General features: G+C 41.0%; 1 protein-coding gene across 2 annotated transcripts in view; it reads right to left on the bottom strand.

The window, feature by feature from the left end:
• GALNT10 (UDP-N-acetyl-alpha-D-galactosamine:polypeptide N-acetylgalactosaminyltransferase 10 (GalNAc-T10)) overlaps positions 1-11,431 on the bottom strand; it is a 323,413-nt gene that overhangs the window by 242,879 nt on the left and 69,103 nt on the right. The window contains exon 2 of one of the 2 annotated variants that reach the window (XM_006863910.1): positions 2,267-2,291. The exons of the other annotated variant lie outside the window; for it this stretch is intronic. Within the exon in view, the coding sequence (XP_006863972.1) occupies positions 2,267-2,291 (25 nt within the window). The remainder of the gene's footprint in view (positions 1-2,266; positions 2,292-11,431) is intronic. 2 annotated transcript variants of the gene reach the window in all.

The raw sequence follows: 11,431 nt of genomic DNA, 5'->3' as shown, positions 1-11,431 counted from the left end.
AGGAGCAGCTAGTGAGTTTAAACCACTAACCTGAGGTTCAAACCAACTTCCCACCAAATTGGATCTGACTCATAGTGGTAGCAATGCATAATAGAATAAAACAATGTCCAGGCCTGCACAATCTCACAATTGTTGCTATGTTTAAGCTCATTGTTGCAACCAATGTGTCAATCCATCTTGTTGGGTACCTTCCTTTTTCTCTCTGACCCTCCACTTTACCAAGCATGATGCCTTTTTTAAGTGCTGGTCCCTCTTGATAACCTGTCCAAAGTACATGAAACAAAGTCTTACCATCCTTGTTTCTAAGGAGTCACTGGATGGCAAAAACAGTTAAATACTCAGCTACTGGATTCCTGGTGTGGCATTTTAGGATCAGCACTGGACTGCTAACCATAGGTTGGTGGTTCAAACGTATCAGCTGCTCGTTGGAACCCCCATACAGGGTCACTGTGAGTCGGAACCAACTTGACGACACTTAATAACAACAGCCACTCCACTACTAACCAAAAGATTGACAGCTAGAATCTACTGTGAGGTACCTGGAAGAAAGACCTGGCAATCTAATTCTGAAAGGTCACAGTAATTGACAACCCTCTAGAGCTTCCCATTATAGAATCCTAAAAATGCCTGTGGTCATGCCAGTGCCACCTGACAGGAGTGAGAGTCAGGGTGGAGAGAGTCAATGATCTTAACTGACTATGGTTAAACGATCTCACTATTGTAAACGCTTAGAGAACATATGACCATGATGCGTATTTCTGGGGTCTCTCCCAGAGCCTGGGAAAGGAGCAACTCAAGCTTCCTGGTAACTCCGCCGCTGGTCACTAGCACTGCTCAGAAAGTCTGAGAACTGAGTAAACATCAAGGAGAAAAGTAAACTACCTAAGAAGTCAGCGATAGCCACCAAGTCCTATTGATTCTAACCCTTAATTGTCTCTTGCATTTGTTTACTTCTCTCCACCGTCTCCTGGCTGGGCCTCCTCACCTCTGCAATGGCCTGCCTGCCAGCATTCTGCCTCTTGCAGTCCAGTCTCCAACAAGTAGTCATTGCAATCCTTGTAGAATGCAAACCTTCCAACTGCTTCCCACTGCAAACTTCTCCTTACTATGGTTCAAGACATCTTCCAAGACGCTCACCCCAACTCTTTCTGGTCTTAGCCCTCACTGCTCACCTTCAAGGCTAAGTTCCTGTCAGAGAAGCCATACCTCTATCAGATGCTCTGCCTGGAACCCTCTTCTCATCCCACCTCTTCATCCTCGACTCCAACCTGGCTTATTCAAGCTTTACATGTTCACTTAAATGACACTTCGTCCAGGAAACCTTCCCTAATCTCCCTCCCACTACAAAAAAACACCACAAAAAACCCCACCAAAAAACAGTCACTGGGTTTCTTACCTGCTGTGTGCTTCAGGAAAACACTTCAGATCCCTTCTTTCCATAACCAGTTAAAAACACACACACACACAAAAAAACAAATCCAGTTGCCATACATAGTACAATGTGATGGATCCCTTTTATATGGCTTTTAGCCATATTCTTATAACTCCTAACAAGTCATTGGCATGCTGTGTTGTTGTCCAGTGTCATCATCAAATCAGTACCAACTCATAGTGACCCTATAAAGGGATACTGAGGCTGTAAGTCTGTGTAGGAATAATCAAGTTTCATTTTTTTTTCTTCCAGCAGAGAAACTGGTGGGCTTAAACTGCTGACTTTGTAGTCTGAAGTACAGTGCTTATTATACAGAGCCACTATGCTCCCAAATGATTGGCTAGTACTATGCCAATAAGGTTTGTGGCATATCTGTGTAAGAGGGACTATGCAAATAATGAATGAGCCCTAATAAGTGGGCATTCCATTGAAATGCGGAACTCCCAAAGGAATGCAGAAATCATCAGACAATATCATTAATATCGCATGCAAGTAAAATACTGCTAAAGATAATTCAAAAATGGCTGCAACGGTACATTGACAGGGAGCTGCCAGAGGTTCAAGCCAGATTCAGATAAGGATGTGGAACAAAGGATATTACTGCTGACATCAAACAGACCTTGGATGAACACAGAGAATACCAGAAACAAGTTTACCTGTGCTTTACTGACTATGCAAACTCTTTCAATTGTATGGATCATGACAAGCTATGGACAACACTGTGGAGAATGAATATTTTGGAACACTTAATTGTGCTCATGAAGAACCTGTACATAGACCAAGAGGCAGTCTTTCAAACAGAACAAGAGAACACTGAATGGTTTAAAAGTGTACACCAGGGTTGTATTCTTTCACCACACTTATTCAATCTGTATGCTGAACAAATAATCAGAGAAGTTGGGTAATATAAAGAAGAACATGGCATCAATATTGGAGGAAGACTCATTAGCAACCTGTGATATGCAGATGGTACAACTTTGCTTGCTGAAAGTAAAGAGGATTTAAAATACATACTGATGAAGATCAAAGACCACAGCCTTCAGTATGGGTTGCAACTGAATGTAAATAAAATAAAAATTCTCACCACTGTACCAATAAATAACAAGATAAATGGAGAAAAGATTGAAGTTGTCAAAGACTTCGTTCTGTTCCAATCAACTTTCAACACTCATGGAAACAGCAATCAAGAAATCAAAGGACGTATTGCATTAAGCAAATCTGCTGCACAAGACTTCATTAAATTGTTCAAGAGCAAAGATGTCAGTTTGAGGACTGAGGTGTCCCTAACCCAAGCCACGGTATTTTCAATAACCTCATGTGCATGTGGAAAGTTGGACAGTGAATAAAGAAGACCATAGAAGAATTGATGCATTTGAGTTATGGTGTTGGAGGAGAATATTGAAAGTATCATGGACTGCCAAAAGAACAAACAGATCAATGTGTTGGAAGAAGTACAGTCAGAATGTTCCTTAGAAGCCAGGATGGCCAGACTTTGTCTCTTATACTTCAGACATATTACCAGGAGGGACAAGTCTCTGGAGAAGGACATCATGCTTGGTAAAGAGGAAGGTCAGAGATAAAGAAGTATCCTAACGAAACAGGTTAGCACAGTGGCAGCAGCGGTGGGCTAAAGCATAGCAACTTGGCCCAGGACTGGGCAGTGTTTTGTTTTGTTGTATATAAGGTTGCTATGAGTCAGTACACCTACTCAATGACACCTAACATCAACAACAACAATAAGAGGATTGGTCAGTTTTGTCATCGTGCTAGGCTTCAAATGATCCACCCCAGAGATGGGTAAGAGGGGCTTGACTGCCAACAAGAAGACATGGTAGCAGGGTGTATTCTTTGGATCTGGGGTCCCTACACTGGGAACTTCTTAGACTAGGAGACAGAGAGCTGTGACACCAGAGATGAGAAGCAGTGGTAGAGAACGGGCAGCCACAGAGGCAGAGAACCAGAAGACAGTACGGTGGGTGGGCTTCTAAGCTCACAGAGCGAGAGTTAAATGGCCTTAGGCCAAGGCTTACTACTAGTGGAGTGGGTGCTCCCAGCACTTACTGATGGAGATACAGACTTTTCTAACATTTGTCTGAGCAGGGCAAAGGCAAGGCCAGCCCAAAAGGCCCAAGAGACCTGAGGGCCTGCAGGGTCAATGGGCTAAGGGTCAGCGAGAGACCTGTCCGTTGGCATGGCTAAGAGGAAGCTGTTCTGATCACAGAACTAGATCCAGAGTCATTTATGATCCTAGATTTAACCTGTTATTTACCTAATAACTCCCATAATCATATGGTCTGTGGGTTCTGTGTGGTCACTGCAACAAATGATCAAACCCAGTAGAGAAACAGAGAGTGTTGAGGAAGGTGCCTGCCTGAAATGTTGACATGGTTAGAGAAAGGAAATACACCTCTACCTCACAGTAATCAGCCTTCAGTTGATTCTCTCTCCCCCTCTCTTCAAGTCACAGGTGATCAGATGCCTCCACCACAACATTTTCACACACCAAGGCAATTCCAACTCCTGGTGACCGTGTGTCAGTAGAACTGTGTGTCTCTCAGTAAGACTGTAAGTTCTGGAAGGGAGGACCCTGTCTGCTACCCTGTATCCCAGAGTCCAGCACAGCATCAGAAACATGGCAGGTGCTCAACAACCTGGTTGAATGATTAAGTGTATCAGAATGTCAAAAGGCAGAGGCCTGGAATACAAAGAGCACTGAGTGGCACTCCCAAAAACCACAATTTTATTCCAGCTCTACCACTAACTCATTAGTCAACCCAGGGTCAGGCCCTCTACCCCTTGTTGCCACACAGACTGTCTTCAAAGAACAAACCCACTTCTCTTTGCAGAGAGAGTTCAATGAGACTACCTCTTTTCTGCTGTGTTTCCTTTCCTATACACAGAAACCTTGCAGAAGCAGCCTGGCTTCGGAGACTTTCATTTATTATTCATGTATTTCCTTGTAATACCATTTCCTACTGCACTCGAAGGACACAGCCCTGGAATACACTTCCTAACTGCCAGCTAACACGGATTTGACCTGACCACAGAAACTCTTGCCTAAGACCATCCAGTTATTGACAGCCAAACAAGCCCAGGGCCCAGTGAGCCAATCTGCTGTCAAGGAAATCTCTTTCCCATTAAACAAATTCCCTTTGAAACATTAAAAGTATTTTCACAATGATCATTTCTTTCACAACTTTTTATTTTTATAACAATTCTCTGTGGAATGGAGAGCTCAGGGGTTCTTATCCCCATTTGACAGATGAGAAAACTGAGACTCAGGTAGGCTGAATAACTTGTTCAGAGCTGCTGTGAACCCAAGGACAACTGGCTCCATAGCCCATACTCTGTAACACTATTCAGTATTCTTCCTTCTATGTTCTAAAACTATTTTTAAGAATAATTTTAATATCTGTAAAATAAATTTCCCCCAAGACAAATGAGCTTGAAAAATAGGAAGAAAAGCATGACAGGAAATTGAAGCTACTCAATATCTTATGAAATAAACTTTAAGTTTGTTATAAGTCACTGTGCTCAGCCACAATTTTCTATATTTCAAGCAAGCCAGCTATACAGCCTCAGGGCGCTTGAACATGCTAGTCCTCCTTCCTGGATACTCTTTTCCTGCTTTTCTCCCAGCCTCATATCACAGCTGGACAGTCATTTCCTCAGAGACACTTCCTAGGGCCTCCTCCCCTGACTCTTATTTCCTTCATGGGTATCTATCATCATTGCTCTATTTGATTGCTTGCTTATTGTCTGTTTCTTTCATTAAAATAGATGTTTCTTGAAGGCTGCATCTGATTTTCTCACCATTGCATCCCCAGCACATAGAACAATGCCTGGCACATAGCAGACACTAAGTATTAATGTGATAGATGAGTAAATAAATCTGATTCCCATCTAGCCATTGTCAAAGTCCACCCATATCATTTACAATAGGCAAATTACATACACAGAGGTCAAATAACCTTACAATAACCAAATAAAGACAGAAGCCAGTTAGCAGTCTTCTATTTTTATTAAGGACAAAAGTATGAGGTCCAGAGAGGTAATGTAGCTTGCCTGAAGCCACACAGCACTGAGAGATGGAGCTGGGACTTGAACTAGCCCATGGCTTGGCTTTCTAGTACTGTCAAATTTTATGAAACTCTGCTTGAAGTCTCTTTCCCTCAGTTTTTCCTCACTGCTTTAAAGATTCACACAGGTCACTGTGTTGTCTGTTGACCCTCTTGCTCTCCCCTCCCTGGAGGGGACAGTTGCCCAAGCCTACAGCATTTCTTTGAGTTGGCATACTGTAAGGGAATGTGAATTAACAGGCTCTCTGGGGTGAAGCTAATTCACAACTGGAATGTACCCAGAATCCTGTGCAGAAAAGCTGAAGGGCACAAAGACCTGTGGTCCTAGCATTCATAGCACAGTCTAGTATGCAAGTGTCAAGGGACATCTCTGTATTCTAGAGAGCTAGAGATATGGTTGGAGACAGATGTGCCAGCAGTAAAGTTCCTGCCAAACCCATGCACACAACTTGGAGACAGGAGACCAAGATGCTGCCCATAGTAGCCCATTCTCCATCAGAGGTGGAGTAAACTCTCTCTCTAATGTGCCATGGTAAGAAAGTCTTCCAAATTAAGTTAACTTAAAACCCAACTTTTACATACAGCTGAAAAATAAGGAGACAAGGAAATTTATCCCTCCCTCTTCCCATAATCTACACATCACAGAAGTTGAGGCTGTTCAATTTCAAAGTCATCCAACCTGTTAGTTACCTTACTTCTGAATTCAACAGAGTCAATGGACTTGCAAATATTTTCCTCCAAAAACTCACTGGGGAGAAACACAGTGTTGTCGACTTTGTGTTCTGTTCACTAATACGTGCTATCACCATCATGTCATCAAAGGACATGTTTTACCAATTCAGAAAAATGTCCTCTCAGGATAAGCAGCACACTGAGCTTTGTGAAAAAGACACCACTCTGTCCTCATTTGTCTCTGTCATTGCACCTTAGACTGGTGAAAAGTTTAACTACTGGAATCTGTGGAGCAGTGATTGGGCATCACAGATCCTGTCCATCTTCCTCATCTTCACATTAGGAAAAGGAGGCCTAGAGAGGCTATACAATCCCAACATGCACAGGCTGGTTAGCAGTAAGCTCTCAGACTCTCAAAAGGAAACCTGCCTGCCAGTCACATGCCTTACCATGCTGATGAAGGCACATGCATCAAAGACAGGTCAAGCTGGACTTTCCACTATCTGCCAAATGTTGCAGCTTATCATCCTATGTGAGGCCTGACCCTCTCAGAACCCTTAGAACGTCAGTTCTGGATTCCAGAAAGAGTAAGAATGACTGATTTGGTTTGGTTTGGAGTTCTTTCATTTTGGTTTACCCCAGAAGCTAACAGTAATTAAAAGGCTGGCGTTCTAGTATAAGCACTGGACTTCTAATTGCAAAGTTGGTATTTCAAACCCACCAGCTGCTCCTTGGAAACCCTATGAGTTGGAACCAACTCGACGGCACTTAACAACAACTGAGGTGAAGCGAATCCACAACCAGAATGCAGCCAGACTGCAGTATAGAAAAGCTGATGGGCGCAAAGAGCTGCACTCCAAGGAATGTCATGGGAGGAGGTGGTGGCGGTCAGCAGACACAGCCTCATCACCAAGTGTTTTCTCAGAGGCACAGCTCAGGCCCAGGGACCAAGGCGCCCTCGGGCATGAGACGTTCATAGGCAGAGAAGCAAAGAGTTGTGAGCTTGCTACCTATTATGTCTCTAGCCCCTTCATACCCAGAAAACCACCTCATAAGCCGTAAATCTGCTACTCAGTAAGCTGGACCTAAGGTATGGATTGGGGGTCTTAAAATTCTTGCTGTATGCCACAGGACCAAAGTGTAGGGTCTAAGCGTTTTCCATTTGTGTCCACTTAGGAGCTTCTATGGCACGCCCAGCTATTGTTGCCTGTGATCTGCACACTGCCCAAATTATTATGAAACTCTTTGAGGACAGGAACCAAGGTTTTATTTTTAATTCAATAGTCCTTAAAACTACTTGGTACAGTCCTAGGCATAGGGATGTTCTCAATAGTTACTAAATTCAAAAGAGGACTTTGAATTCAAGAGGCCAACCCAGCACAAGAAGCCCATCTGAGGCTGTATCAAGGACACAAGGCTTTGTATAGATAGGATTGGTGGTGGTGGTGGTTATGTGCTGTGGAGTCAGAATCATCCACCTCGGGTGAGTGACTCCACTGTGCAGCCAGGCTTGAGAACCTCTGCTCAAGGGCTCTTGTTGTTGTTGTTACGTGTCGTGGAGTCGGTTCCGGCTCATTGCGACCCTGTACAGGATTACCGAGGCTGTAAATCTTTACGGGAGCAGAACGCCTCATCTTTCTCCCACAGAACAGCTGGTAGTTTCGAACTGCTAACCTTAAGGTCTGTAGCCTGATTTGTAACCACTACACTACCAGAGCTCCTTATAGATAGGATTACGGTACTTAAAATCCTGGATAGTTCATCAAAAGGAACCCTGGTGACACCATGGTACAGTGCTCAGCTGTTCACCTTAAGGTTGGTGATTTGAATCCATCCAGCAGCTCAGCAGGAGAAAGATCTAGTAATCTGCTTCTGCAGACTGTTGTTGTTACTGCCAAGGAGTCAGTTCCGACCCATAGCGACCCTGTACAGGGTTTCTGAGGCTGTAAATCTTTATGGGAGCAGAAAGGCTCATCTTTCTCCTTCGGAACAGCTGATAGCGTAGTGGTTATGAATCGGGCTGCTAATCTCACGGTCAGCAGTTCTGTAGATTAGAGACAAGAAAACCCTATGGGGTACTACTCTGTCACATGCAGTTGCTAAGAGTCTGAAAATTGACTAAATGGCATCCAATGGCAACACAGTTTACCAATAAAGAAGTTACATCTAGACAGAGTCTACTTACAAAACAAAGACTGTATTATTCAAATGTGGAAATTTAAATAATGGAACACTGCCTTTTCTCCACCAGACTGTGGGTTCCTTGAATGTGTGACTCATGTTTTGCTCATCTCTACAACCTCCTAATATGTTCAGCACTGAGACAGAAACTGAGTAGTATCTCCATTGATGGATAATGAACTAAACTGAGTTACAGAAAATTGCTTCCTCAATGGATTCTGACAGGCCTTGGTGTTCATTCATTCATTCATTTTATTTAATGAGTGCCAGGCACAGTGCAGAAAGTAGAAATACTGTGGGGATAAGACTGACTGGATTTATGCTCTTAGCAGGAGACAGAGATTTTAAACTCAACAAACACACAAATAAGCAAACTGTTTTAATAGCAATAATTCGCCCAAAGGAAAGATAGTCGTCTGACAGTGTAAGAAAGGGGCTGGCTCTAGATGTGGTAGAGTGCAGGCCTTTCAATCACACGAACACCACCTCAGCCTCGTTAGCAAAGATGGTTTAATAAAAAGAAAAATGTGAAATCCAGAAGTTTACTAATCAGTTGTCATCAAGTTGACTGACTCATGAAAACCTCATGTGTGTCACAGTAGAATTGTACTTCACAATCTTGTCACTGGCTAATATTTTGGAAGCAGATTCCCAGAACTTTCTTCTGAGGTACCTCTAGACTGAAGCCTCTAACCTTTCCATCAACTGCTAAGTGTATTAATCATTTGTACCACCCAGGGACACCCTGGGTGTTATTTTTAGCAATATAGTAATAGGAAAACATTTTTAAAATTTCAGTGCCAACTCAAGAGCCCTGTTGGCACAGTGGGTTAAGCCCTGGGATACTAATCACAGGATCAGCTGTTCAAACTCACCTGGCACTTCATGGAGAAAGATGAGGCTATGTGTTCCAGCAAAGATTTACAGGGTCAGAAAGCCAAGGAGCAGTTGTAGTCTGCCTTATAGGGTCACTGTGAGTGGGGTCTGATTCAACAGCAGTGGGTTAACTGCAGCTCAAATAAGAACTGAGACTCAGAAAAGAATTATGAGGCAATTATTCAGAATGCTGCACTGATGGAAAAATGAAGAAATATGTGAAAGAAATGAAAAAACATGGAAGATAGAGTACCAAGGTGTAAAGAATACCTAGAGCGACAGACAGAAAGAAAAAAGGAAGCAAAAAAAAAAAAGTTTAAAGAGATAATGGCTAAGAACTCTTCTGACCTACAGAAAGACAATAATCCGCATTCTAGAAGACTAACCTAAACCAAGACCAAAAAATGAGATAAAAGTATGATCACAAAAGAAAACACATAAAAGAAAACTACAGACCAATAAATACACTTCTTAAACAGATATAGAAATTCTAAATAAAATACTAGACTCTACCAATATACAAATAAATCTAACAATATGCAAAACAGGTAATACATATCATGACCACGTGAAGTTTATGTTAGGAATGCAAGGTTGGTTTAACATTCAAAAATCAATATAATCTACCATACAAGGAGGTTTTTAAAGCTCATGGAAAAAATGGAATTAAAAGATAATGAAATCTTTCTATGAAATACAAAATTATCATCTCAATAAAGGCAGAAAATCCAGCATCCATTCCTAATAAAAACTATCTGTAAACTAGAAATAGAAGGGAACTTCCTCAGCTTGATGAAGAACAGCCACAAAAAAAAAAACCTATAGCTATCATCATACTTAATGTCACCATTCAGAATGAATGTTTTCCTTAAAAAGTCAGGAACAAGACGAGGATGCTTTCTCTCACCATGTCTATTCCAAATTTTACTAGAAATTCTAACCAGTACAATAAGGTAAGGAAAAAAAAAAAGACATCCAGATCGAAATGAGAAAAGTCTTTATTTGCAGGTAACATGAACATCTACATAGAAAATACAGTCAAATCTAATTAAAAACTAAAGCGAATAAATGAGTTCAGCAAGATCAACAGGCAGAGCAATCTACTGCATTCATATTTACTAGCAACGGACAAATGAAAAGTGAAATTTTAACAATTTGCAATGGCACTAAAATTGATCAAATTCTTATGTATAAATCTGACAAAAACTACAAAGACTGAAAACTGTAAAATATTTCTGAGATAAATTAACTAAAAGATAAACTAAATAAAGAGATATACTATGAGCATGGGTCAAAACACTCAATACTGATAAAATGTAAATCATCCCCAAACTGACCTATGGATTTAATGTAATCCCAATCAAAATCCCAGCAGACTTTTCTATAGATATTAACAAACTGAATCTAAAACATATATTGGAATGCAAAGAAATGGCCAAAACAAATTTACAAAGTAAGAACAAAACTGGAGAACACCTGATTTCAAGACATAAAGCTACAGTAATTAAGACAGTGTAGTAGTTAGCACAAAGGAAGACACACAGATAAGGGGAATAAAATAGATGGTTCAGATACAGACCTATACATATGAGCTACTCATTTCTGGCAAACACAGTTCAGTAGAGAATGACAACTCGTCTGAACTAATGTTGCTGAAACAATTGAGAGATACATAGATGAATCACAATCTAAATATAAACTCATAAACTTTTAGAAGGAAACACAAGAATAAAAACTTGTAACATTGAGCTGGGAAAAGGTTTCGCAGATACAACACCAAAGGCACAATCCATAGAAGAATAAATTGACAAATTCAACTCCATCAAAGTTTAAAACTTCTGCCCTTCTTAAAACACTGTTAAGATATTAAAAAGGCAAGCCACAGAATGGAAGACAGTATTGCACAGGATATAACTAACAAAGGATTGGTTTCTGAAATGTAAACAATTCTCAAAACTTAATAATAAGAAATCAAAACAAGCAATCTACTTTAAACAAAAAATTAGCAAAAGGTTTGAATCCTTCACTAAAAAATATATACAGAAGGCAAGCAAGCACATGAAAAGATATTCAACATTATTATTCTTTTCAAACCTTGCAGAAATATAAATTAAACCATCATGAGAAATCACTATATACCTGTTGTTGTTGTACTTAGAGTCGGTTCTGACTCATAATGGTCCTATATAGG

This window comes from Chrysochloris asiatica, unplaced genomic scaffold (assembly GCF_000296735.1).
Source record: "Chrysochloris asiatica unplaced genomic scaffold, ChrAsi1.0 scaffold00057, whole genome shotgun sequence".
NCBI classification, from domain to species: domain Eukaryota; kingdom Metazoa; phylum Chordata; class Mammalia; order Afrosoricida; family Chrysochloridae; genus Chrysochloris; species Chrysochloris asiatica.
The sequence above is the reverse complement of the archived record's forward strand: the minus strand, read 5'-3'. Positions and strand labels throughout refer to the sequence as shown.